Source organism: Lagenorhynchus albirostris, chromosome 3 (assembly GCF_949774975.1).
Source record: "Lagenorhynchus albirostris chromosome 3, mLagAlb1.1, whole genome shotgun sequence".
Lineage (NCBI taxonomy): Eukaryota > Metazoa > Chordata > Mammalia > Artiodactyla > Delphinidae > Lagenorhynchus > Lagenorhynchus albirostris.
In genome coordinates this window covers 164299863-164327173 of record NC_083097.1, presented here as the reverse complement: position 1 = coordinate 164327173, position 27311 = coordinate 164299863, and the positions used below count along the sequence as shown (strand labels likewise).

The following is a 27311-nucleotide window of genomic DNA, read 5'->3' as shown; positions in this document are numbered from 1 at the left end:
GACCCAAGAGACAGAGAGGGGGGCTCTGTTTCTGGTAATACCCCTGCATTAGGATGATGAACAAAGGAATTCACTCAAGAAACATGTATTGAGCGCCCACTGTGTTACAGGCACTATGCTGGCTGCAGGGAACAAGACAGAGCAAAATTTCTGCCAAGAGGGGGAGACAAAATTTCTCCTCTAGTAGGGGAGACAGACAAAAAGCATTAAAAAAAACCGAGGAGGGACTTCCCTGGTGGTCCAGTGGTTAAGAATCTGCCTTCCAACGCCTGCCTTGGATCCCTGGTCGGGGAACTAAGAGCCCAAATGCCGCGGGGCAACTAAGCCCGCATGCCGCAACTACTGAGACCCCACGCTCTAGAGCCCACGCGCCGCAACTAGAGAGAAGCCCGAGTGCCGCAACTAGAGAAGCCCACACGCCACAACCAAGACCCGATGCATCCAAATAAATAAATAAACAAATATTTTTAAAAAGATAAAGATCTTTAAAAAAAAACCCAGGAAATTATATAGGATGTTAGAAGATGAGTTCTGATGGGAAAAAAATAGGGCGGGATAAGGCAGTCAGAAGGGCCAAGGGTGGGGATTGCAATTTGAAATAGGGTGGTCAGGACAGGCTTCTCGGAGGAGGTGACATTTGAGCAAAGAATTGGAGGTGAGGGATCGAGCCATGTGTAGCTCTGGGAAAAGTATGATCCAGGCAGAAGGAACAACAGTACTAAAGGCCCTGAGGTGGGTTCAACATAAATGACTGAGTCAATGAACTAAGCTTGTGGCCATCAGGAAAGTCCAGCCACCGCTTCCCCCAGTCCCCACTTCTGGCTTTTGCAACTGCTGTTTCCTCAGCCTGGATCACATTTTTTCCTTTGGACAAACTCCTGATGGACCCTCAAGCCTTAGCTCTCCGGTTGCAGCTTCAGAAAAGTTGCCTCTGAGACCCCCGCCACCACAGATTAGCAGTTCTTCCCCTGTGCTCCCACAGACCCCGTAGACCTCCCCTCCCCCATTCTGATCTTTCAACCTTCTGCACTGGGCTGTGAGTATCTCAAGGGTGTCAGCTGGATTTACCCCAGCAGTACAGAGTAGGTGCCCAATAAATCATTAAGCAGCTAAGTGCTGTTCCGTCCTTCACCACATAAAATCTAAATTCTCTTGCACAGGACAGACATGTAAATCTGTCTGTAAAATAATAAACTGGTTCTGGGAGAAGACACACAGCTGGTTGTGGTGGTGGCTTCTGGGAAGGGAAAGAGGTGGGTGGGGGCAGGGCAGGGAACAGAGGGTGGAGACAGACTTTTCACTCTAGCTTTCTTTTTGTAGTTTTTGGACTTTTCTTTACGAGGTGTGTGAATTACTTATGCAAACATAAAATGAATAAACAAAATTGTACAAAATTAAAAGACCTTTTAAAATTGCAAAGGGTGTGGAGTTTGAAACACATATCCACAGTTCTTGCAAGGATAGAAGGCACAATGAAACACATTATAAGTTTTCATTAATACTTCACAAAAATATCCATGTTACATATCAGATGCAAAAACACAAAACAAAAGCCTTCAAGTCTTCCACGGTCCACCCCCATCCCTACCTTGGCTTTTTTTTTTTCCTTTTTGACCTTTTATTATTTATTTTTATTTGGCTGCATTGGGTCTTAGTTGTGGCACGCAGGCTCTTTGTTGCAGCATGCAGTCTTCTTTCCAGTTGCAGCGCCCGGGCTTACTTGCACCGCAGCATGTGGGATCTTAGTTCCCCCCACCAGGGATCGAACTCCCGTCCCCTGCATTGGAAGGCGGATTCCTAACCACTGGACCACCAGGGAAGTCCCCTACCTTGGCTCTTGTCTTGCTTTGATGATAAAACTCACCTTCAAAATAATAGTAATAATAATAATAATAAAGCTACGCATGCTTTGCCTCCATCATTTCATCGAATCTCACACCTCCCCATTTTCCAGATGAGGACACTGAGGTTGGCTCCCAGACCACCGTTCTTGGCGGCTAAACTCGGTCCATTTCTCACTGGTAATCAAGTGCTCAGGTCTGGCCCGCCAGGGCAGGCTGCTATGGGCTCGTGGCGCCGCCTGGAGGCCTGACGGGGAACGTGGCAAAGAACCTACAAAATGAGCGTTTGGATTTCTGTTGGTGAGAGTGGACGGGGGAGGCAACGCAGGATCTGTGGACTCCCCAGTTTGCTCTCGGAGAGTCCTGGCAGTCTGAGATGCGACAGGACCTTAGCCTAGGAGATGGGGGGAGACACATCTCCTACCCTGACGCATTTGAGGGGGACGTGCCCTGGGGGAATCTAAGAGGAGAAGCACGATCCGCCAGGCCCTACCCTGAGGACTTTCTGTGAGAGATAACGCCCTGCATTTAAACAAGCAAACAAAACCACGTTTCTGGAGAAACCAACCGCTACGGTCTTGGAGGCCCAAAGCGGGCGGGCCCTGGGGACGTGGCCGACAAAAAAAAAAAAAAAAAAAAAAAAAAAAAAAAAAAAAAGCCTAACAGTTACTGGCCATATTCCCTTAGGTGCCCGCCCTAGCACCGCCCAGCCACTTTTCCAGACTGAACGAGCTCATTGGCTGAACGAGGAGCGTGCCCTTTGAGCAGGGAGGTTTTATTGGCCGGATTACCGCACCGGCTCTTTGGGGGCGGGACCGAAGAGGGGGGCGGGATTTCTTGCTGTCGGGTCGCGCTCCCAGGTGTTGCAGAGGGTTCTTTAGGCCAGCAGTGAAAATTAGCGTCTGGGGTTAGTCTTGGGGCGGAGGTTGGGACAGGCGTTAGCGGACCCTGCCGTCTTTGCTCTTGCTCGCCCACCTTTCTAACACCGAATACAAACCCGACCGGCGGCGTCGCGGGCGTGACGTCATCGCGAGGCGTCGAGAGAGTCCAGCAGAGGAAGCCTTGACCTCTCTAAGCGTGGGGAGCTGCGCTACAATGCTGCAGCTAGTCCGGGCAGGGGCGCGGGCCTGGCTTCGGCCCAAGGGCTGCCGGGTGAGGCCGGGGACTGAGGGCGGGGTCGGAGGACAAAGGTTGGAGGGTCCGGGGATCGTCTCTCAGTCTTGCTTACCGTTTACAGGGCCTAAAGGCGCTGGCAGAAGAGGCAGTGCAGCCGGCGGAGAAACCAGAACCGGTGGCGAGCGCGGGTGAGGTTGCTGGGGTTGCCCTAGGAGGGGAGGCAACCGGAAACTCTGACCCTTGCTCCTGACCCTTGACCTCCCAATCGCTCCAGGTCATCGGGTGCCCGTGCTGCGCAGGTGCGAGCTCCCGGTACTCGCGCACCGGCGTCCTGTGCAGGCCTGGGTCGAGTCCCTGCGGGGCTACGAGCAGGAGCGCTTGGGTCTGACCGAGCTGCACCCAGACGTTTTCTCCGCGACGCCCAGGTAAGTGGGAGCCGAAATGGTAAACTGAGTGGCAGAGGGACGAGGAGCGGGGATTTAGGAATCAGGATGACCTGGACTCGAGCCTCAGTTTCTCCACCTGTTAGAAGAGAGTGATGAAAAAAAAAAAGAGAGAGAGAATGATGGTTTTTCTTGCTGCAGAGTTGTGTGAAGGTGAGGGCTGAGAGGTAACATCCTCTGAGGGTTAGGGACGCAGAGCTCTGGAACCCGAGTGACTGGATTCAAATCCTGCCTTCCCCCTTGTGCTTCAGTGTCTCTATTCTGTCAAACCTCAAACGATTAAATGAGATCATTCTAGCCCATAATATGGTCTGTAGAAATGTTGGTTATTGTTGCTGTTATTGGTTTTTGCAAAAATGAGCACTAACAGTGGTTAAGTCCTTACTGTGTGCCTGTGACAGTCTATTTGCATTTTATTTTATTTTATTTTTGGCCACGTGGCTTGCAGGATCTTAGTTCCCCAACCAGGGATTGAACCTCAGCCCTCAGCAGTGAAAGCACAGAGTCCTAACCACTGGACTGCCAGGGAATTCCCTTTTTTTGTGGGGGGGGGAGCGTATTTGCATTTAAAAAATACATATTTATTTAGCTGCGTCAGGTCTTAGTTGCCGCACGCAGGATCTTGGTTGCCGCGTGGGGGATTTTCGTTGCAGCATGCAGGATCCTTAGCTGCGGCATGCGGAACCTTTTTAGTTGTGGCATGTGAGATCTAGTTCCCTGACCAGGGATCAAACCTGGGCCCCCTGCATTGGGATCGGAGAGTCTTAGCCACTGGACCACCAGGGAAGTCACCCTACTTGCAGTTTAGTTAACTAGATCCTCATAGCAACCCTAGGAATGGATTCTATTATTCTTATTTCGTAGGTAAGGAAACTGAGCACAGACAAGTTAAGAAATTTGCCCAAGGTCACACAGCTTATAAACTTTAGAGCCAGATCTCAACCCTATATGGGCCAACTCCCAGGACCAAGTTTTCGCTTGCCAAGGTGTGTGATGTCTCTTACGTGTATGTGTCTGGCACATAAGTGCTATTAATGGATTACTGTTACTTATTTGTGTGGTTTGCTCTCTGTCTTTACAGAGTCCCAGTCTGCTAGAGGGTGATAAAAACGACATATTTTGTTTATTCTGTAAATACTTATGAAGCACTTACTATGTGCCGGATTCCATCCTAGGTGTCAGGGATACAGCAGTGAATGAGCACCGAGGTTGCTGATGTTGCTCCCAGTCTAAGCCGGGATCAGCAAACTTTTTCTGTAAAGAGCCAGAGAGTAAATGTTTTTGGCTTTGCAGGCTGTAACGTCTCCATGGCAACTCCTCATCTTTGTTGATGTAGTACAAAAGCATCCATAGACAGTGTGTGAGTGAATGAGCGTGGCTGTGTTCCAGTAAAACATATTTACAAGAACAGGCAGCAGGCCAAATTTGGCCTTACTAGCCATAGTTTGCCAACCCCTGGCGAACCAGCCTGGCAGCACTGTCCAATGCGAGCCATGCATGTAACTGAAATTTTTCCAGTAGCCAAGTTTTCTTTCAAATAGTGAGAAACAAATGAGATTGATTTCAATAATATATTTCGTTTAGCCTGATAAATCTAAAATCTTGTTGTTTCACCATGCGGCACTGGCCACCTTTCAGGGGTGGCCAGACACATGTGGCCAGTGTCTACTGTATGGAGCAGCACAGGGGTAGAGAGGCAAACCAGTCTGTAAAGAAGTGGCAGTAAGGAAGTCGTAATGGTAGGAAAGGAGTAAGGTAAAGTCCTCTTTAGCAAGGGGACTCCTCCTGGAGATACCATTTGGGCTAAGACTGGTAGGCAGAAAAGGAACCAGCCAGGGGAAGAGCATTTCAGGCAGAGGGAACGGCAAGTGCAGAGGCTTGGAGGCTGGACTCCATAGAACGGACACAGAGTGGAGCTGGAGGTGGTGCAAGATGGGCTCAGAGAGGGACCGGGGCAGGTCACACAGGGCCCTGGAAGTGGATGGGGATGAGCCGGAGGTTTTTTTCTTGTTGTTTGTTTGTTTGTTTTGTGGTACTCGGGCCTCTCACTGTTGTGGCCTCTCCCGTTGCGGAGCACAGGCTCCGGACGCGCAGGCTCAGCGGCCATGGCTCACAGGCCCAGCCGCTCCGCGGCATGTGGGATCTCCCCGGACCAGGGCACAAACCCATGTCCCCTGCATCAGCAGGCGGACTCCCAACCACTGTGCCACCAGGGAAGCCCCGGAGTTTTCATCTAGTCGGGCGGAGAGGGTTTTAAGTGGAAGTGGGCCTGTCATGTCTCCGTCCTCCACAGGCTGGATATCCTGCACCAGGTTACCATCTGGCAGAAGAACTTCAAGAGAATTGTGAGTGCCCTGAGTGGGGCGGGGGTGGGGGGGCAGAGGATGCCCCTGCTGTGTCTTCTCTGGACTGTGGGGCTCAGGCCCCATCTTCTCTCTCCTGACCCATTCACCGATGGGCCATTTGCCAGGCATTTTGTGAACTGCCACTGTACCCTGGGCATTGTGCTGGGGGACAAGACAGGCAAGGTCCCTGTCCTTTTGAAGCTCCCAGTCTAGCTGGTGAGGAGAACATGAATCAAGTAGTCATGCCTGTAAATGTATAATTAGGGAAGTTGTCTCAGAGAAAGGGGCGTTTAACCTCAGGTGTGTGACAGGCGCTAACCAGGTGAAGCGGGCAGTGGGGCTGGGGTGGAGGGCGTCAGAGCAACACAGGCAAAGCCTCTGTGGCAGGGATCAGAAGGGGCCCAGTGTGGCCATGGAGGTCAACAGGGGCAACGTGAGGTGTTTGGATCTTACGCCAAGAGCGCTGATGATGCTGTTATCAATCAGAGTCCCTGCCTTGCATCCGCCCACCTCAAGTCTGGCGAGTCCTCCCTGGCTCGCCGTGGCCCTGGAAGTGAAGTCGTCAGCCTGGCATTGGAAGCCTTGCATGATCCTCTAACCCGCATCGCTCCCTGATTCTCCCTAACCCCCGCGTCTTTCTCCACGCCCCACCTTCCTTTTATTTATTGATTTATTTTTATTATTATTTTTTTTTTGCGGTACGCGGGCCTCTCACTGTTGTGGCCTCTCCTGTTGCGGAGCACAGGCTCCGGACGTGCAGGCTCAGCGGCCATGGCTCACGGGCCCAGCCGCTCCGCGGCACGTGGGATCCTCCCGGACCGGGGCACGAACCCGTGTCCCCTGCATCGGCAGGCGGACTCTCAACCACTGTGCCACCAGGGAAGCCCTCCTTTTATTTTTTTATTTAATTTTACTTATTTATTTATGGCCACGTGTCTTGCAGGATCTTAGTTCGCTGACCAGGGATCGAGGGATCGAACCCCTGTGCCGTGCAGTGGAAGCTCAGAGTCCTAACCACTGGACAGCCAGGGAATTCCCCCAGCTTCCTTTTAGTTACAGCTGCATGGAAATCATTCAAAAAATACTAAGTACATACTGTGTGTCAGGCAGCAGAGCCCCTGCCTCTCTGAGGCTGATGTTCTGGAGTGCAGGAGGGAACTCTTGATTTATCTCTCCCTTCCTCTCTCCCTCCCAAAGCACTCCGTGCTTGTCCCGATGGAGCCCCAGTCTCTGTGTCTCCTGTCCGGCTCCCCAGCGGCAGGCCAGTCCGCCCAGCTCACTGCTGTGTCCCTGGGCCTGGCACCTTTCGTCTGCAATGGCACCTCCCTTGTGAACCTGACTCTTTCCTCACTCTGCGCCCACAGAGCTATGCCAAGACCAAAACCAGGGCCGAGGTGCGGGGCGGTGGCCGGAAGCCCTGGCCACAGAAAGGCAGTGGGCGTGCCAGGCATGGCAGCATCCGCTCCCCAATCTGGCGAGGAGGTAAGCAGGTCTGCCCACGTGCGGTCAGAGGTTGGAGAGTCCATCCACTTCGCCCCATTTCCCTGCAGCTCTGGCCTTGGCCTCTCATCAGGCCATGGCCACAGCCCCTTTTGCCCCACTTCCCATCTCACCTCTCCTGGCCCACACTTCACACAGCACCCAGAGGGCTCTTCCTAAACCTCCCAGCTCCTGCGGCCTTTGCGTGAAGTCTGAGCCCCTCATCTTGGCCTTCCAGGCCCTGGTGGCTGCAGACCGCACCCCCTTGTCCCTTGCACACCCTCCAAGACCAAACAGAGCTGACTCAGAGGCATCTCCCATTTGTCTGGCCAATCCCTCTCATCCTTCCGATGTGTTTGGGCCATGCCTCCTCCAGGAAGCCCTCCCTGACCCTCTTTGGGTCTCCCCACCCCCTGCAACCCCCTGTGCTGCCTGGTTCCCTCTGGGATCAAGTCTCTGGCTGAATATGAATGGCGTGGGGGCAGGGATCCTGTCCCGCATGTTCCCTGCTGCACTCCCAGCGCCTAGCAGAGGGAGGACACACGGGTAGACCATCCTCACCCCAGGTTTGACGGCTGAAGACACCAAGCCCCAGTGAGGTGAAGTTACCTGTCCCAGGTGATGCCTGATGCAACCTCCCCTCTCCATCCCTACCTGAGGCCCTGCCCTCTCTGTCGGGGTTCTTCCTGGCCGAGGGCAGCCTCCCTCCTGCCTCCCCTGTGCCAGGCACTGGGGCAGATTTCTGACCTCCAAGCCCGGCTGGGGCCTTCCCCTATTCACGCACCTCTGCCCACACAGGAGGCATTGCCCATGGCCCCCGGGGCCCCACGAGCTACTACTACATGTTGCCCATGAAAGTGCGGGTGCAGGGCCTCAAGGTGGCGCTGACGGTCAAGCTGGCCCAGGTACAGCAGCAGTCCTGCCGGGAGCCACGGGGGTCCTGGGGTGTGGGCTGTGGGTGCAGGGTGGGCTCAGACTGTCCTTTCCTCCCACCAGGACGACCTGCACATCGTGGACTCCCTGGAGCTGCCGACCGCAGACCCCCAGTACCTGATGGAGCTGGCCCGCTACCGCCGCTGGGGCGACTCCGTTCTCCTCGTGGACTTGTGAGGGTGCCGGGCAGAGCAGGGGTGGCCGGGGTAGGGGGACGGGGGGGCGGTCCATCCTCGGCAGCGGCTCACCTCTTGGCCTCTGTTTCAGGGAACACGAGGACATGCCCCAGAACGTTGTGGCAGCTGCCTCTGGGTTGAAGACCTTCAGCCTGGTCCCTGCTATTGGTGAGCAAAGGGCCCCGCTCTGTCTCCCAGACCCCCAGAGAGTACAGCATGGGCCAGTTCAAATCCGGTATCTGCAGCTTGGTCACAGAGTGGCCTTGGGCAGTGACCACCCTCCCCCACCCAACCCTCAGTTTGCCCAGACGGAACATTGGGAGAATGATGTGTTTCTTAAAGAAAACTTCTGAGGGGAATTCCCTGGTGGTCCAGTAGTTAGGACTCCATGCTTTCGCTGCCATGGCCTGGGTTCAATCCCTGGTCCGGGAACTAAGATCCCACCAGCTGCACGGTGCAGCCAAAACACAGAAAACACTCTGAGGTCACATCTGTCCAAGCTTGGGCCACGGTGCCAGGCATGGAGTGAGTTTGAGGGCCCACTGGCTGGCCCCACCCGGCTCCTCACTCGGAGACGCAGGATCAGGGCTGTCCTGAGTACGTCACACCAGTGGCTGCGGTGACTAATCCCCAGGGCTCTCTCCTGGTCTCCTGACTGTGTGCCCGGCTGCCTCCTGGACAGCGGCACGTGGGCTCTGCTAGTCATCCTGGCACGCGAGACCTTCCTCCCAGCAGCTCCACACTGTCCCCCTCCACTCCAGTCTGTTAGCTCACCCTGTCAGCGCTGTCTCCAAACATATCCAGAATCCCACCGCCTCTCACCGCCCTGGGCCAGCTCCCACCGTCTGCCTGGACTGACACAGTTAGGGCCCAGTGGCCTGTGCCCTGGTCCCAGGCTCCTGCTGACCGCCTCCTCCCCACAGTCTGTCCTGCACTCCCGTCCCCCCCCCCCCCCGCTCCCACTACGGCCACCAGAGGGCGCCTGAGCACCTGAGTCAGGTCCTGTCCCTCCTCTGCCCACCACCCTCCAGGGCTCCCTCGTCACTCAGGGTAGAAGCCCAAGTCTTCCCCGGAGGACCACAGACCCTGCATGCCCTGCCCTGCCCTCCCCTTCCTTCCCCTCATCACTCGCTGCAGCCCCATGGGCCTCCCTCAGTACATTGTGTTTGTTTATCTGCTCTGTTTACCGTCAGCCTCCCGCACTGGGGTGTGAGGTGGGAACCGTGCCCAAGCGCAGGGCAGAGTTGGGTACTTAGGATGCTCTCGGTTGGAAGTTGACGAGCTAAGGGCAGTCTCTTGCCCAGGGTCTCGCTGGGGGTGAGCGACTGAGCCAGGGTTTGAACCCAGGCTACGGGGCTCGGGACCCTACACCAGACCCTGGTGTTTCTGTTGGAGGCCGGGGGGACCCGCCCTGACTGTGCCTCCACCCCGCCCCCCCAGGCCTGAACGTGCACAGCATGCTCAAGCACCAGACGCTGGTCCTGACCCTGCCGACCGTCGCCTTGCTGGAGGAGAAGCTGCTCTGGCACGACTCGCGCCACACGCCCCTCTACCCCTTCCGCCTGCCCTACCGCGATTTCCCCTGAGCCCCACGCGGCACCCCCAGGGCCCATCGGCCACCCTCCTTCCTGCTCGCTGTCCACGCGGTGCGCCTGCTCCGAGCCCGGCCGAGCCCCCGGTGGGCTTGGGAGCCTCCCGCTCACCCTGCAAGGGCGGCCAGAACCCCTCATCCCGGTGGGAAGCCGAGGCCACTCACAGAGCAGCCAGGCAGGCATCACTACCGGGAAGGGGCCGCTGACAGGAGCTTGGGGCAGCTCCTGCCCCGAGTCTCTTTTGTGTAAGATAAATTTTACTTTTTAATCAAAGAGGAGAAACAGAACAACAGCTCATTGCCGTTTTGTGAATAATTCCATTTGGCGAGTTAGGCTCTTTCCCCGGTGCGCACCGCTGGGTACCCGGCTGCCTCAAGGCACTGTTTATAGAAATGACCCACCATCAACTTTTCTGGGGTGAGTCAGCCTCGGAGCACGCAGAGAACCAGCCATCGCTAGGAACCTACTCATGGTGCCTCCCAATCCCAAGCACTCTCACCGAGCGCTTGCATTCCTGACGGGGCTTGTGGTCCCATTTATTATGGTCCTTCAGTCCAAGTGTGGACCTGATTCCCCAAGTGGGTGCAGTGTGGAGACCTGAGCTTTCATCACAGTGATTTTCCCTAAGCACAGAGTCAGTATCAACGTGGTCAATAAATGAGTGAATAAACATTTTTTAAAAACACCAAACCGGTATCCTGATCCTTGAGTCTGCTGGTGTTATTTGCCCCCCACAAGTTGTTGTTGTTGCTAATTGTCACAATACAGACTATAAAGTAACGAGGTCAGTTTCTTTAAACTCAGCCCGGGGCTTCCTTGGTGGTGCAGCGGTTAGGAATCTGGCAGCCAATGCAGGGGACACAGGTTTGAGCCCTGGTCCGGGAAGATCCCACACGCCACGGAGCAACAAAGCCCACGCACCAAGCTACTGAGCCTGCGCTGTAGAGCCCGCGAGCCACAACTACTGAGCCCACGTGCCACAACTACTGAAGCCCATGCACCTAGAGCCCATGCTCCGCAACAAGAGAAGCCACCGCAACGAGAAGCCCGCGCACCGCAACGGAGAATAGCCCCCGCTTGCAGCAACTAGAGAAAGCCCGCATGCAGCAACAAAGACCAAACGTAGCCAAAAATAAAATTTATTTTAAAAATCTTAAAAAATAAAACAGTATGAATGCAAAAAAAAAGCCAGAACTGCCATCTGGTGTGCTGGCCCAACCAGGCGGCCGCAGTGACCCATCGACTGGGCTGCTCCTCGCTGAAAACATCTCTGGAATGCTTCTTGGGAGTGCCTTCAGAGCTTACAACGCGTTCTTTGAAAGTCCTCAATGAACATAAATTGTGATCCTTAAAGCATCAGATTTGACTGAGTAAAAAAGAAAAAGCTAGGACTTCCCTGGTGGTCCAGTGGGTAAGACTCTGCACTCCCAATGCAGGGGGCCCGGGTTCAATCCCTGGTGGGGGAACTAGGTCCCGCATGCCGTGGTGAAGATCCTGCGTGCGGCAACTAAGACCCGGCACAGCCTAATTAATTAATTAAAAGAAGAAAAAGCTATTTGGAGCCAGTAGTAAGAAGGGGGTGCAGGGACTTCCCTGGTGGCACAGTGGTTAAGAACCCACCTGCCAATGCAGAGGACATGGGTTCGAGTCCTGGTCCGGGAAGATCCCATATGCCACGGAGCAACTAAGCCCGTGCGCCACAACTACGGAGCCTGCGCTCTAGAGCCCATGAGCTACAACTGCTGAAGCCCGTGCGCCTAGAGCCCGTGCTCTGCAACAAGAGAAGCCACCGTAATGAGAAGTCCGTGCACTGCAACGAAGAGTAGCCTCCGCTCGCCACAACTAGAGAAAGCCCACATGCAGCAACGAAGACCCAATGCAGCCTAAATAAATAAATAAAATTTATCTTTTTTAAAAAAAGAAGGAGGGGTGCAGAGGCTGGTTGGGAAATGCTGGGCTAAACCCAAACCATTACCTACCTCTCCCTGTGCCTCTCACCAGCTCCGCAGGGACACCGAGGCCCCAAGTAAGACCCATCTGTTGTCCTGACAGTGCCCAGCCTAGTCGTAGCTATGCGTAGTCAGGCTCAGTCGTCCACATCACAGCCATCAGGAAACAGGGTGAAGGAAGGGGTCAGAACCTGTTGCTGACACTGGGATCCCTCTGCCAGATCGAGGATGGAAAAAGACACCAGAAAAAAACGATCCGGGGTCTAGAATGTGCTAATAATCAGGGCATAGTATGTGTATTAGTTTCCTAGGCTACCTTGACAAAGTACCACAGACTAGGGCTTCAACTACAGAAAAATACCGTCTCATGGTTCTTGGAACCAGAAGACCAAGATCAAGACGTCATTCCTTCAGAGGCTGTGAGGCAGGCTCTGTCCCATCCCCCTCCCCTAGATTCTGGTGGTTTGCTGGCATCCTTGGTATTTCTTGGCCTGATACATCACCCTGATCTCTGTCATCATCCTCAAATGGCATTGTCCCTCTGTGTGTGTCTGTGTTCAAATTTCCCCTTTTTATAAGCGCAACAGTCATGTTGGGTTAGGGCCCACCCTGATGACTTCACGTGAACTTGATCATCTGCAAAGACCCTATTTCTAAATAAGATCACAATCTGGGGGTTAGCACTGGGGAAGAGACGTAGTTGAACCCATGACAGGGTGTAAGGGGAAGGAAGGAACAGGATTGGCCATGAGGACTGTGGAAGTTGGCACATGTGGCTTCATCACATGTCCTCTTTGCTGATGTCTATTTTGAAATTCTGTATAATTTTTTTTTTTTTTAGAAAGAGAGAGATGGGTGAAGACATTTCTTCAGAGGAGCTTCAGACGTGCTACCTGCACATCCATCCCTGGTCGGGGAAATAAGATCCCACATGCTGCGCGGAACGGCCAAAACAAAACAAAAAGCCCTATCACACCCTCTTGGGACATGCGTTAACCCAGAGCCTAGAGAGGAAGGTGACTTCACAGCCTCTGGAAAATATCCCTGAAGGCAGGACACCAAAGACTCAGGCTGACCCTGGCTTAAGAAAGTTCGAGTGAGTCAACAGGGCTGGGATCTGACTCCCAGGAGATCCAGGGGCGAGAGGCAGGCGGTTCTCATGGTGGAGTCAGGGTGTCTGCTTCTTGGTGGTCAGCATGGAGGCCCACCAGGAGAAATCAGAGGGTAGGATCAGACCCCAAGGGCTGAGGGAAGAGCCACAACCCATATCAAAGATGCCTCCATGCCAGCGAAGGGGTCTCCAGGAAGAGGAGGCCTCAAAGAGCCCCCCCAGAACACTTTAACACGCTGCTGGGGTACCCAAAAGGGCAAAGCCACCAGCCATGGAGGAAACGCCCTGTCCCCTCCTCCTTGCACCTGGCTGGGCAGGAGGGACCCACAGGCTGGTGAGAGGAGGTGAGGGGGACAGAAAGAGGGTCAACAGCAGGGGGACTAGGCCCTTCTTCTCTACCAAGGCTTCCAGCCTGGAGAAGCCTCACCTGGGGCTCCCATCCAACACCAAGTTCCGAGATTTGAACGTGATGCTGATCGGGACCTGAGTCCGGGGCAGGATTCTCAGCCAGGGGCAAGGCAGAGTCCACCACAGAATAAACTTTCAAAGAGCGGAAGGAGAAGCCAAGTTATGTTTTGTTTGTTTGTTTGTTTTTGTTTTTTCTGCGGTACGCGGGCCTCTCACTGTTGTGGCCTCTCCGGTTGCAGAGCACAGGCTCCGGACGCGCAGGCTCAGCGGCCATGGCCCATGGGCCCAGCCACTCCGTGGCATGTGGGATCTTCCCGGACTGGGGCACGAACCCGTGTCCCCTGCATCGGCAGGCGGACTCTCAACCACTGCACCACCAAGGAAGCCCCCAAGTTATATTTTGATCAACATCCAAACGGCATGCATTTTTGCTTTACACCCTGGGGCTCTGATGAGGAACCGTGATGCTAGAATGAACTAACCTGTGGGAACAGAGGAGGAAGTCTGTATTTCTGCCTAGGAAGTTTGAGGGGGGATTCTCAGAGCTGAGTCCTATGGAAACAGACAACTTGTAACTCCTGTTATCTGTTCTCACTGCACATGAATGGTCTTACTGAAATCTCGGGACTTCCCTGGTGAGGCAGCAGATAAGACTCTGCCCTCCCAGTGCAGGGGGCCCGGGTTCGACCTGTGGTCGGGGAACTAGATCCCACATGCAAGCCACAACTAAGAGTTCACATGCCATAACTAAGGAGCCCGCGAGCCACAACTAAGGAGCCCACCTGATGCAACTAAGAACTGGCGCAACCAAAGTAAGTAAATAATGTTAAAAAAAGAAGAAAAATCTTAGACCCACCCTTTGAGGGATGCATTACCATCCCTTTCTACAGCTGAGGCCATCTAGGTACCACCAGGGGAAGTGGCTTGCTCAAGGTCACAGCTGGTGGCAGGTGCACTTTGGCCACATCCCCTCGGTACTTGCTGGTCCGTGCACACCCCCAGTTGCCTTTGCTGCAGGACTGTGCTTGGCTTATCCACTGGACAGATCAGAAGGACTGGGGAACCACAGTGAGATACCACTTCCCACCCATTAGGATGGCAATCACCATAATAATAAAACAAAATAAATATTGGCAAGGATGTGGAGAAATTGCAAACCTGGAACCCTTGTACATTGCTGGTGGGAATGTATTGATAAAATGGTGCAGCTGCCATGGAAAACAGTCTGACAATTCCTCAAAAAGTTGAACATGGAATTACCATGGGACTCAACAATTCCACTCCAAGGTATATACCCAAAAGAAATGAAAGCATGTTCATACAACAACTTGTACCTGAATGCTCATGGCAGCATTATTCATAAGAGCCAAAATGTGGAAACAACCCAAATGTCTATCCATTGATGAATGGATAAACAAACTGATATAGCCTTACAATGGAATATTACTCAGACGATGGCCTGAACAGTATGGCGGTTCCTCAGAAAATTAAAAATAGAACTACCTATAACATTATAAATCAACTATATTTCAATAAAAATTTTTAAAAAATAAAAAATAAAAATAAAACTACCATAGGATCCAGGAATTCCACTTCTGGGTATTTATCTGAAGGAAACAAAGTTGTTCTCTTGAAAAGACATCTGGGAATTCCCTGGCGGTCCAGTGGACTTGGCACTCTCACTGCAGGGGCCAGGTTCAATTCCTTGTGCTCCTAGCCCTGTTACAACCTGGTAGATGAAATCCTCTGGTAACCTCTTGTAAAAGCAGTAGGAAGGGAATTCTGGGCTGGAGGAACAGCATGTGCAGAATGTTCAGAGAATAAGAGAAGTTCATTCATTCAACACATATGTATTGACCATCTGCCTATAATGACCAGACATTGATTCAGATGCTGGAGCTGAGAGGGTCCCTGGCCTTCTGGAGCTCACGCAAATGAACGTGACACAGGTCAATCAAAAGAATTTCAGCAAGTGAATGAAGTTTCAGTAATGAAACCATTAGAGCAAGTGACAGGGAACGTTTAGGGTGTGGCCCAGGATGGAAGGAGTCAGGGAGTCAGGGAGCGTCGTCCGGGAAAGCTTTTAGGAAGAGGCTCAGGCCATTAAGAAAGGGCTGGCCATATCAGGGACGAGAAGAGCATTCCAGGTCAAGGGAACTGCAAGGTGGTCACGCCAGACCTCAGAATGAGGGGCGAGCAGGCATGATGCCATGGAGTGGGGTTTGGGTATTTCTGCCCTGGGTCCACAGCCTCTGGTCTGCAGTGGGGCCATTCCCTGACCTTCTTGAGACTGCCTGGCACCCTGGAGGAAGCCCTGCCCTTCCTGGTAGCTGCAGCAAAGGGATGGGGAACATATGCTTCCCTTTCTTTCAAGAAAGCACAAAGGGAACATAGACTAGGGGGTGCGTGCTTCTTCTGCCAAACTGCCCCCTATTATCACCCCATTCTCATCTCAGGAAATGGCCCTCCACCCTCCTAGGACCTCAGAGCAAGACCAAGGAGTTGACCTTGACTCTGCCTGCCCCCCACATCCCAGCAAACACAGTTGGACCTGCTGCCAAAATAAATGCCAAATTGGACCGTATCGCCCCAGTGCCATTGCCCACTCCAGGCTCCATCATTGCTCCCCCGCACTGGAGCAGTCACCTCCTCTCCCGTCTCCTGGCTTCCTTCTACCCTGTCCTCCCCACTACCTGACTCTAGCTCCTGCTGTCTTAGGGGGGTGCCTGTAAAGGCCTGAGTCAGGGCGTGTCCCTGCTCTGCTCAGACCCCTCCATGGCTCCCACCTCACTGAGAGGAAAGGCCAAGGTTCTCCCCAGGCCATGCTCTACCCCATTCCCTCCTTCCCTCCTCTCCTCCAATCCTCTCCCTCCCTTACTGCATTCCAGCAACACTAGCCTCCTGGCTGTTCCTTAAGGCAGCTCCTTCCTACCTCAGGGCCTTGGCACATTCAGTGCTCTCTGCTTGGTACATTCCTTCCCTGATATTGTCAGGACTCTCTGCTCTTTGCTCAAATGTCACCTTCTCAGTCTTTCCCAGAATACTCTATTTAAAGGTTTATTAACCTTCACATTTCCTATTCCCTTCCCTGCTTTACTTTCTCTTAGCACTAATCACAAGCTATGTCTCCATATACCTTATTTTTGTTTCTGTCGTCCGGACTAAGACGATCTCTGCATGACGGTAGGGATTTTGGTCTATTCTGTTCATTGCTGCGTCCCCAGCACCTGGAACGATGCCTGGCACACAGCAGGCTCTCAATCGACACTGCGTAGCAAGTGTTGAGAGACAGAAGGAAGAAGCACGATTTTACCGCTGTAAGGGGGACCAGAGCCGCGCGGGGGAGCTCGCCGCCCGCGCACTTGGGACAGAGGCCAAAGTAAGCAGTGATTCGAAACTGGTAAAAATCCTCCGGAAAATGACCCCCCGGCGGAGGATTTTCCCAGACCCTCCCAGGGACGTCCCCGGCCCCCGCTCTGGGCCTTTGCCCAGTGCGTTTGGGGCGGGAATTCAACACCTTCCACACTGCAAGAAGAAAGATCCCCGTGGAAATTCCTTAGGAACAATCGGGGCGGAGCGAGGGACTCTTTTCCGGCTGGCGAGTAATTCGCAGCCCCTTCCCCGGGAGGAAGGGGTCGAGCGTCCTTGAAGCCCCCTCCCTTCCCCGTCTGCTGCGCGACCTCCTTGGCCCTTCTGAGGTCTCCCTGGCGACGCGGCGCGCGCGCCACAACAGGAAGCCTTAGGCGGCTGGGTTCTGCGTTCGGAGACTCCAGGATCCCCAGCCCTGACGTGGTGGATGCCGAGTCTTGGGCGGTCACACGCGCAGGCGTGGCTTGGGGGGAGGCGGTGGCGTGGGACGGCCTATAGACGCGGCGCGGGACCTCACAATGTTCCCCAAACACCCTAATGGAACAAGCCGGGGCAAACACCCGTACAGATTTAGTGCTGGCGCCCGCGATTCGAGTTACGGGAGCTGCGAGCAGAGGACAGGGGTTTGAGCGCCCCCTCTCCCCGCCCCATTCCGGGGCCTGGGAGCTGCCTCAGTTTCCCTGCAGAAGGCAAGCATTCGAGCGCCCCCTCTCTCCTCCCCCGTCAAGGTCTGCGGCCTCAGTTTCCCCGCGGAGCCTGGGGACTGCAACGGAGGGGCTCGGCACGTCAGGACCACGCGCCTTCCTTCCTTTTTCTGGAAGCTGTAAAGACGCCCCCGCGCTGGTGGCCGAAAGGGGAAGCGAGGCCGCGGGGGAGTGGGAACCCCCCTCGGTGGGGGACGCGGAGCCCCGGACGTGATGCGCCTTACGTCCTCTCCCCCAGGGTTCACAGAAAGTGCCTGGGCTTTCTGCGGCCGCTTCTCAGAGAATCTCGGTGTCACTGGGCGGGGACATGCCCCTTTGGGGAGGGGCACCCTTGATCGAGAGCGCCCCAGGAAGATTCCTGGGGCCCCACCGAAACGAGGGACCGTCCACTCGGTTAAAGAGGCCTGCGTGCAATGGGGAGTCAGACTGGAGTTCGAATGACCTCGCAGCTTGGAGCCTCAGTTTACCCCTCAGTTTAGTCCCTACCGTCCAGGGTGGTTGGCAGTATCCAATAAAGCACTGTGTAAACGCGGAATCAGGGGTAGCCGAGCCCGGGGACGGGACCCCTAGCTCCGGGAGCAGTCTCCGGGTTGTTTTGTGGCCGCTGCCGCCAGGCAGCCCTCACTACTTCAATTCGGAAATTCCGGTGCGAGAGCGGCCCGCGAGAGGGTACAACCCTGCTCGGCCCCGGCACCCTCTCAATCCGGAAATGCCAGAGCCCTCGTTCCGGAGAGGAAAGCGCGAGGTTTCCGGGAAGGCAGCACCGCCCCCTCGGCCCCCCTTGGCTGGCCGCTATAAAAGGACCCACAAGGTCTTCAGCTCCACAGTCCGCGCCCACGCCTCTGCGCCACCTCGTCCGCCCTGCCTCCGCCTGCGATGGTTCCTGGCGCTGCCCATCCCGCGCCGCTTGCGCTCCTGGCCCTGCTCGGGGCTCTGCTCCCAGGTGATCAGGGGTGGGGGGGCTGCCGTCGGGCTAGCTCTTGGGATCTGGGCTGCGCCCTGGGAGCGGTAGGAGGACCGGCTCCCCACCGGCTGGGGACACTGGTACTTAGGTAGCTGTTTATGGGAAGTTGGGGCTAGAGCCATCGATTGAAAGTCAACAGCCATGGGTTCAAATCCAGACCCTACATCATGGCTTGCTGTGTGCCTTCGGACTATGGGCTGCCTCTCCCAGAGGAGCTTCACTTTTTCAGCTGTAAAATGGAGAAGTTAATAGTGTTCACATCGCAGCGGTTGTGTCCTGGCCCCAGGAGGTGGTCAGACCGAGTAGAGATGTGGCCCCGTGCCAAGCTTAGGTAGACTGGGACCCCCCCCACACACACACACACGCACAGACATTCTGTTCCTCATCCCGTGCCCTTGGGGGAAGTCCAGGACTCTACTCAGGGGAATTCCAGGGCTGACTTGCCAAGGGAGCAGAGGCTAAGGAATGGGATGCCCCAGCAGCCCTTCATCAACTCCAGCTAGAAGGAGGGAGGGGAGAAGGGGGACAGTTGGTCTCAAATGGTGGTCAGTGTCGGGAAGCAGGAGAGTGAAAAATTCATGAGCAGACCACACCGTGGTTACCAGCTCCATGAAACGTTCTAATCCGGACTCTAATCGGGACTCTACCACTTTCTAGCTGAGTGACCTCCCTTCAGGTCTCACCATTTCCCTCTGTGAAATGGAAGCGACCCCAGAATCACCCTTGAGAATTCATGGAGCTGCTGTTTCCGCCCACCTCCATCCCAGATGGAGTAGACCCAAAGCTGAAGGCAGAGGTCTTTGGCGGGGTGGGGGGCAGCTTTCAGATGGGTGGGCTCAGACAGACTTTGTTTTTTAGCTTTGGAGGTACCACAGTCTGCGGGAGCTAATCCCAACAAGCCCCCTCCTTCTTACCTGCAGCCACATGCTACCTGCCCTGTGCTAGGAGTTACTTGCATCAGCAGGGGTTGGGGTGACTATATTCACCCACTTTACAGATGGGGAAAATGAGGTCCTGAGAGGGGAAACCAGTTGTCCAAGTGGGTAAGGAACCAGCCTGACTGGAACCCCTTTATCCCTGGAGGACTGACTCCCTCCACCTGACCTCTTGCGGGCGGGGGGGGGGGGAAGAACACTGACTTCATGCCCCTCTTTTGCTAAAATCCTCCATGGCTGCCCATTGTCCTAGCAATGAAGAACACTTCCTTGGCGTGGCTTAACACTGCTTTGCATGATCTTCCTGACCTCATTTCCCCCCAACTCATCCCTGTGACTCTGCTCCAGCCACCCTGCCTCAGGACCTTTGCACTTGCTGCTCCTTTTCCTGGAACTCATTTCCCTTTTCTCTCGATGGCCAGCCCCCGCTCATCATCCAGATCTCTGCTCACACATTACCCTGTCACCAAGGCACTGTCTGTTCTATCATCCCATTTTGTTTTTGCCAAAGCTCTTGTCAGCATCAGTTATTAATTATGTTGTGTGCTCGTGAATTTTTCTGTCTCCCACGCTGAAAGCAGAGTTTTGTCTTGTTCAAGGCTGTGTCCGCAGCACCCAGAACAGGCTGGATGCAGTAATGTTAATGAGCCCGATTTGTCATGTCTGACCCCTCCACATCTTTTGGTTCCAGGGCCTGGAGGTGCCCAAACGTCAGTGCATCCTCAAAAAGCCATCACATCCCGAGGAGCCTCCATAACGGTGAACTGCAGTACCTCCTGTGACCAACACACAATGTTGGGCCTAGAGACTCAGCTGGCCAAGAGGGAAGTAGACCATGGGAACAACTGGAAGGTTTTTGAACTGAGTGACGTGCAAAAAGACAGCTTTCCAATATGCTACTCGAGCTGTCTCGGTAACCAGTCATCAGCTTTGATGAACCTCACCGTATACTGTGAGTGGCTGGGCCCAGGGGCTGGACTAGGCAGCCTGGGTTGGGGAGGTGGACGAGGGAGTCCCCAGCAGGTTGGAACAGCCTTTGTTACTTGGGGGTGGGGGCGGGTAGGGTCTCACTGAAGGGCAAGGGGGCCCATCTTCTGAAAGTCTCATTGTCATCTAGAACCCTTCCTTGAACTTCCTTGGGGGTGACTTCCAAGTATGGACTCAGTCCTCAAAATGTCACATGTCTGGGTCCTTTGACACAGAAAACCCACTCCTGGGAATTGGGCCTATAGGTGTCCCCACCCACCAGGGTACTGAGGGAGTGTGGGGCTATTCACTGTGGCTTGATCTGAAAGGGTAAAAGTTTGCAAGGCACTCAAATGTAGAGGGCTGGGGAGAGAAACTGGTTCAGTCATCCCGTGGAATAGTATGCAACCGTGTAAAAGAATGAGACAGGTGCTCCAAGATGTATTGTCAAGTTCAAAAGTAAGGTATGCCCAGAATGAGTGGCATGCCACCCACAGTGTTAGGGAGCCATGGGCTCGGGGTTAGGGAGGCTGTGTTTCTGCATTAAAGGGCCCAGAAAGGAAATACAACAAATGACAATATAGCTGGCTGTGAGGAGAGAAGGTGCAGGGCTCTGGGAGAGCACAGGGAGCGAGTTTTCTCCATGTGCCTTTTTTTTACTTTGGGCATTTTGAAGTGTGACAGTGAGTTAGCATGACTGTAAGCAATACATAGGTAAATGAAATTCAAATGAAAACAAAACAAAATAAAAAAGGAAGTAAGAAAGAGAACTGGCCAACTGGCCTTGGGATCAGACAGCCTTGGGTTCTAGTCCCAGCATGGGCCTCACTAACTGGGTGACTCTGATGTGGGGAGCGGGGGAGGGGGGAATACGTGGCTTCCTGGTTGCTTTTCACATGAGACCTCCTCGGAAGGGTCTAATGATGCAGTGAGGCCTGGAGGACATTCCGCCTTCACAGGGCCTGCGTAAAAGAAGCTTTGGGGCAAACATCAGCTTTGTTTCTGATTTGGAGGATGTCTGAGCAGCTGCTGGCCAAGTGAGGGAAGTCCCCAAACATTCCCAGTGGCCTCTGAAAACCCCCAGAAAACCTTTTCACAGGACCTCCTGCATCTCACCCTGAGAGTTGAAAGCCCAATCCTCCAGGTTTGAGTCCTGGCTCTGATATATTTCTCCCTCTTCGGGTGCCAGACTTTGCCTTAGTTTTCACCTCTGTGAAATGGAACAGACAGCTGCACACAGTAGCAAGGGGTCACCTAGGAGAGACTCGAGCTTGGTCCTGCCCCACTGCCAGTGTAAAGATGAGGGAGCATCTCTGGGTGGCTGAGCTTTGTCTAGAAAGAGTTGTAATTCCTGCAGGAAGTGACCCCTAACTGGGCCTTGAAGGATGCGTAGGAGTTGGTAAAGACGGGCATTCTAGACAGAGGGAATAGCCTGGGCAAAGATTTGGAGTGGGGAAACATGCTGACCTGGGGTTGGGGAGGCAAGAGGGATTGAATATCAACAGATCGGTGTGGCTGGAGCTGAGTTTGGCAGGACTTTGAATGCCAGGCCGAGGAGCTGAGACTTTCTTCTTAGGGTGACAGGGAGCCATGGAGGGTGTGTGAGCAGGCCAGGGATCCAGAGCAGAGGGCTGACCTTACAGGAAGCCAGAGAGCAGCTGCCCATGGACCCAGTCCAGGTCGTGCATGTTGACCGCAGTTTCGCATACGAGAAGGGAGGGGCAGACAAATATTTGAAGAGTGGAGTGACCAGGACTTAGTGAGGGACTAAAGATGGGAAGTCAAGGAGAGGTACAGGCAGAACAGGCCTCCTCCCCCAGTCTGGCCTTCAGGGCAAGGATCTGGGCTCCAAGATGTGAGTTCCATTTGGAGGCTGTGGTTTGAGGGGGCCGCCAGCTCTGCAAGTTGGAGTTTGCAACAGATGGTCAGAGGTAAGAGTTGGACGTCTGAGGGTTTTCTCAAACTTTTTTTTTTTTTTTAACAGCTGTTAGCATACACTGCAATGAAGTTTGGAGTATTTATAGTGTTGTAGAAGTCTAGTTTAAGAACATATCTCTCACCTTAAAAAGTAACCACACACAAAAAAATTCAGATGTGGAAAACACAATATATTGGCTTCAAAATTTTTAAAAAGGCAAAATTAAAATGAATAAACATTTAATCAAAAGTCAAAAAAAAAGTAACCTCATGCCCATGTACAGTCACTCTCAACTTCTGAAGTGGATTAATAATAGTCCTAATAATAATAATAACGATAATAATAGTCCTACCTTCATTAGCCCCAGGTTACAGCTTAGAAAACTGAGGCATTTCTGTAGCCCCGAGGGCTGGGACTGTTCCAGTGTGCAAAGTCACTCCCCCACAGGCCATAACAAAGAACGAGGAGAACTAGGAATCAACTCCAGGCTCCTGACATTTTAACATCACTGCTTTTTTTTTCCCCCCCTTAGGTTGGAAAAGGAAAGGTTGCTTTATTCAGGAGGTTGGCAACCTGGGGAGAAGGTGGACTCATGTCCAAAAATCAACTCCCAACATCACTACTGTTTAAGTGACATTTCAGGGCCTCTTGAGAAGGGACTGAAAGTGGGAGGCTTCAAGACCCCTCCCTAGGGAGCCTGGGGTCGGGGAGTGAGTCTCAGCTCACCAGGGCTCTGCGGGCAATTTCCACTGGCGATCCAGGCTTGGAATTCTGTTACCTCATGCAGAATGGAGACCCCGGCAACCAAGCTCGCGTGTAGTGTTTTCAGGGGACATTCAGGGTTTCGTTCTGAGGGTCTGTGGGTGGTTCTTAGATTTTTAACATTTCAGGGGATCACACGGTTCATTCGGGAACCCTTGAAAGCAAGCTCCTGAAAGGCCTCGCATCGGTGTGGGTGTCTCAACCTTATTCTTTCTACAAACATAGAGTGCCTAAGGGACTTCCCTGGTGGTCCAGTGGTTAAGACTCTGCGCTTCCACTACCAAGGGCGTGGGTTCGATCCCTGGTCGGGGAGCTAAGATCCCACAAGCCGCGGGGCGTGGCCAAAAAAAAAAAAATAGAGTGCGTATCGGGTGTCAAGGATACAACAGGGAACAAAACAGACAAAGATCCCTGGCCTCCTGGGTTGACATTCCATGGCAGGAATAGTGGAAAAGCAAATTAACTGAGTAGATGATCTCTTACCTCAGAGGTGAGGGATGCTATGGAGAAAAATGCTAAGGCCAAAAAAAGGACAAGGAAAAACAGGAGTTTTTTTACAACAACGTCTAGAGACTGGACAGCTTAAATGAACTGTATTCATTTGCCGGGACTCCTGGCAACAAACCTCGAAATTCTTTCCCACTTTTCACTCTCAGATGCTGCAGTGAATAAAAATGTATTCTGCTTCCTTCACAACCACTTGGGAACTTCTCACTGGGTTATCCTGAAGCTCTTAACATTCCTCTCTAGTTTAGGTGGTTTGGGGTGTGTTCTCGGAAGAGCGTGGTGAGACTTCCCGAGCAGGTGTAGCCAGGGCCCCGACGTTCCTGTGGGTGGGCGGCCAGCCAGTTCAAACAACACTCCCCTCCCCTCCAGGGTTCCCGGAACGCGTGGAGCTGGCCCCCCTGCCCCGCTGGCAGCCCGTGGGCGAGAACCTCACCCTGCGCTGCATGGTGTCCGGTGGGGCCCCCCGGGACCACCTCACCGTGGTGCTGCTTCGTGAGGGGAAGGAGCTGGGTCGTCAGCCAGCGGGAGACGGGGAGCCTGCCGAGGTCACAGTCACGGTGCTGGTGAGCAGAGATGACCACGGCGCCAATTTCTCTTGCCGCACGGAGCTGGACCTGCGGTCCCAAGGGCTGGCACTGTTCCAGAACAGCTCGGCCCCCAGGAAGCTCCGAACCTTTGGTGAGGCACTGGGGAGCCAGTAGAGAGGATGGGATGACAGGGGTTTCCTGCTTGGGGTGTGAGGTCTCTGGGAAGGAGAGGCCCCTGGCCGTGGGGGCATTGAGAAGGTGGCAACCTTGATTGCAAAGGTTTCTGGGAAGAGCATCTTCTTGGCCACTGGGGTGGAGTGTTCTGGGATGTGGTGCCTGGACTGCAGGATCCACTGAGAAGGCTGTGACCCAGGGCAAGTGGTACACGTGTCCTGGGACAAGGGTGACCCAGGCCACAGTCTCCCGGGAAGAGGGTGTTCCAGGTGGGGGAATGAAAATGCCCCGGGAAAGGGCTTCAGGATGTCTGTCTCCTCTCTGTTTACACCCACTGTCTCTCACCAGTCCTACCAACGACCGACCCGCACCTTGCTACGCACCCGGTACTGGAAGTGGGCACACAGTGCCTGGTGAGCTGCACCCTGTATGGACTGTTCCCAGTCTCGGAGGCGGAGGTCCACCTGGCGCTGGGGGACAGGAGGCTGCAAACCACGATCACGTACAATGAATACTCACTCTTGGCCAAAGCCTTGGTCGAGGGAAAGGTGGAGGAAGAAGGCGTCCAGCACTTGACGTGTGCGGTGAATCTGGGAGGGCAGAGCCGGAGGTCTCTGGAGAACGTGACCATCTACAGTAAGTAGAAACCCAGGTGGGGCTTCTGAAGGGGTGGGGCTAATGCCAGGGGCGGGGCTCACTGTGCACCCCACCTCCAGGCTTCCCGGCTCCCAACCTGACCCTGAGCCAGCCCGAGGTCTCAGAATGGACTACGGTGAACGTGGAATGCGAGGCCCAGGCTGGAGCTGTGGTGACGCTGAACGGGGCCCCAGCCAGGCCTCCGGGCCCGAGGGCCCAGTTGCAGCTGAATGCCAGCGCCGAGGACAACGGACGCAGCTTCTTCTGCTCTGCTGCCCTGGCGGTGGCTGAGCAGGTGGTACACAAGAACCAGACCCGGGAGCTCCGTGTCCTGTGTGAGTGGGGCTGCTAGACAATGATCCCTTACCTCCAAGGCCCAACCCCTAAGACCCCGAGAACTCCTGCCTCCACCCACTCCCACCCCCACCCTAGTGAGCCCCTTCCCCAGATTCCTACCTAAGTCTTCTTACCTAGACCTAGATGGTGAGTGATGTCCTGGTCCCTGACCCCGTCCCTCATCTTGCTGTGTTTCTTCAGATGGCCCCCGACTGAACGAGAGGGATTGCCTGGGAAACTGGACATGGCAGGAAGGCTCCCAGCAGACCCTGAGGTGCCAGGCCTGGGGGAACCCAACCCCCAAGCTGAACTGTAGCCGGAAAGAGGATGGGGCTTTGCTACCCATTGGCGACCTGAAACCCGTCGAGCGGAAGGTGGCAGGCACCTACCAGTGTCGGGCCACCAGCACTCGCGGTGAGGTTACCCGTGAAGTTGTCATCAATGTGATCTGTAAGTGCTGGAGTTCAGGGCTGGGCAGGGCAGGGGCAGTGAGGGCAGCTCAACCCTCACCGCCCCCTGTGTCCTCCCCACAGACCACCAGAATAACATGGCCATCGTCATTTCGGTGGCATTTGTGGTCATCTCGGGCGCTGTGGGCGCAGCCGTTTACATCTATAACCGCCAGAGGAAGATCCAGAAATATGAGCTACAGAAGGCCCGGAAGGCCCAGGAAGAGGCTGCCATGAAACTGACCACACCAGCCACGCCGCCCTGAGCCTACCCGCTCCGGACAGGACCTCCTCAGCCCCCAAACTGTGACAAGCAGGGCTGCATCGAACAGTGGTGGACATATGCCATTCAGCTATACCCACCTTCCCAGGGTGCCAGAGGACAGGAGAGAGGCCTCAGTCAGGATACAGACGGCATCTGGGGTCATGGCCCCTGCACACTTATAACCCCCAGGCCTCACACCTGATGTGGAGCCACAGGACTGAGACAAAAGAAGGGGCCAAGGCTCAGGGCATCAATGTGAGGGATGTCAAGGTCTGACCTGGCCGGAGGGTGTATGATGGAGACCCTGACCTCCAGCATGGGGACACCCAACTGGGAAACATTGAAACTCACCCCCTCCCGCGTGTGCTGAGGCCTTACGGTCCTAAGAGAGAAGTGGCCCTGCACAGACACATGCAGCACTGCAACACAAATCCCCACACGTCCTCTGACAGAAGCCAGCACCAGCATTGCTGTCCACAGACTGTTCCCAACTCTTGATGATGACCTATTTATTCATTTGTTCTCTTACTAGCTATTTATTGAGTGCCTTTTATGTGGACTAGAATGGTAAACAAGAAGAACATTGATTCCCGCCCTCAGGGAGCTCTCAGTCTAATCTCATTCAGGATCGCCAGCTACAGTTGTACTGGTTGTGCACTGCACAAGAGTACCTGGCAAAAAGATTAAGTGGGGCTAGAATTTCCCACTCCACTGGCCAAGCTGCTTTCTCCCAGAAAGGGATTAGTAACGGTGACAAGGTATAGCTGGTGACATGCCCAGAGATGACCCACTGAGCCCTTACACCCCAGCACTGGCACTGACCTCTGATAACCCACCTCTCCACCTATACCCATGTCTGCTAGTGCTCACAATGACACTTGGTGGCATGCCTAAACGTGGGTGTTCACTCCTTGATAGCTAAACCATGGAGTCCCAGGAAACTGTGCCCAACCCCTGTGTGTCCCTGCCTTGTCCTACCTGTTTCCATCTCAGTGGGGCCATGCAAGAACAGAACAGTCTGCAGGTCCAAATTCCTGCAGCGACGAGGGTTCTGCAGGCCGTGGGGAGGAGAGGCCTGGGAGAACCCCCTCCCAACTGCGGAAGCCTCTCCCTTGTGCTAATAAAGCTATTTCATCCTTCTGGCCTTGTGTGAGTTGAGGGGAGGTGTCATGTCCAGCTGGAGCCTTTTCTGGCCTGTCCTCCCACTTCCTGCCCCAAGAGAAGGCTGCCAGTTCAAGGTCCAGCCCTCAGGCTCTAATCCAAATCTGGGGTTTATTAGGGCCTTTTGAGACTTTAGTGAAAATTAAAGATCCCTCTCCAGAAAAACACGATGACATTTGGTTTAGAATGGGGTGGAGAATCCCATTCTTAAGCTGCGGGAGTGGGGTGTATACCGCAGGGCTCCG

At 54.2% G+C, this 27311-nt stretch overlaps 2 protein-coding genes and 1 long non-coding RNA gene across 4 annotated transcripts; 2 read left to right on the top strand and 1 right to left on the bottom strand.

Annotated features, from left to right (window-relative positions):
- Positions 1-1020: 1020 nt before the first annotated feature.
- LOC132517641 (uncharacterized) lies at positions 1021-18155 on the bottom strand. The gene is made up of 3 exons (XR_009539788.1): positions 18031-18155; positions 4554-4648; positions 1021-3479 (listed from the first exon to the last, which is right to left on the bottom strand). It is a non-coding gene; the product is annotated as an uncharacterized LOC132517641 (long non-coding RNA).
- MRPL4 (mitochondrial ribosomal protein L4) lies at positions 2676-9961 on the top strand. Of its 2 annotated transcripts, none has more exons than XM_060145228.1 (9): positions 2676-2993; positions 3088-3145; positions 3232-3382; positions 5694-5745; positions 7110-7227; positions 8023-8129; positions 8221-8330; positions 8425-8501; positions 9774-9961. In XM_060145228.1, exons 1-9 carry the CDS (start codon positions 2937-2939, stop codon positions 9917-9919), a joined length of 876 nt encoding a protein of 291 aa, XP_060001211.1. In that variant the 5' UTR covers positions 2676-2936; the 3' UTR covers positions 9920-9961. The 2 variants fall into 2 exon arrangements, with proteins under 2 accessions (XP_060001211.1, XP_060001210.1); XM_060145227.1 differs by having other exon boundaries at positions 3079-3145.
- Positions 18156-18278: 123 nt separating the features above from the next.
- ICAM1 (intercellular adhesion molecule 1) lies at positions 18279-27045 on the top strand. The gene is made up of 7 exons (XM_060145226.1): positions 18279-18409; positions 20057-20317; positions 23888-24196; positions 24568-24855; positions 24936-25190; positions 25393-25641; positions 25725-27045. The coding sequence occupies exons 1-7, from the start codon at positions 18343-18345 to the stop codon at positions 25904-25906; spliced, it is 1611 nt and encodes a 536-aa protein (XP_060001209.1). The 5' UTR covers positions 18279-18342; the 3' UTR covers positions 25907-27045.
- The last annotated feature ends 266 nt before the right edge of the window (positions 27046-27311 follow it).

What these genes read in the sequence shown, in the direction of transcription:
- MRPL4 (XM_060145227.1), top strand. Translation starts at nt 2,937, where the DNA reads ATGCTGCAGCTAGTCCGGGCAGGGGCGCGGGCCTGGCTTCGGCCCAAG. An exon ending in TGACGGTCAAGCTGGCCCAG is followed by an intron (nt 8,130 to 8,220) that starts GTACAGCAGCAG and finishes TCCTCCCACCAG; the next exon opens with GACGACCTGCACATCGTGGA. An exon ending in TCCGTTCTCCTCGTGGACTT is followed by an intron (nt 8,331 to 8,424) that starts GTGAGGGTGCCG and finishes CCTCTGTTTCAG; the next exon opens with GGAACACGAGGACATGCCCC.
- ICAM1 (XM_060145226.1), top strand. Translation starts at nt 18,343, where the DNA reads ATGGTTCCTGGCGCTGCCCATCCCGCGCCGCTTGCGCTCCTGGCCCTG. An exon ending in CAGGAAGCTCCGAACCTTTG is followed by an intron (nt 24,197 to 24,567) that starts GTGAGGCACTGG and finishes GTCTCTCACCAG; the next exon opens with TCCTACCAACGACCGACCCG. An exon ending in GGAGAACGTGACCATCTACA is followed by an intron (nt 24,856 to 24,935) that starts GTAAGTAGAAAC and finishes CCCCACCTCCAG; the next exon opens with GCTTCCCGGCTCCCAACCTG.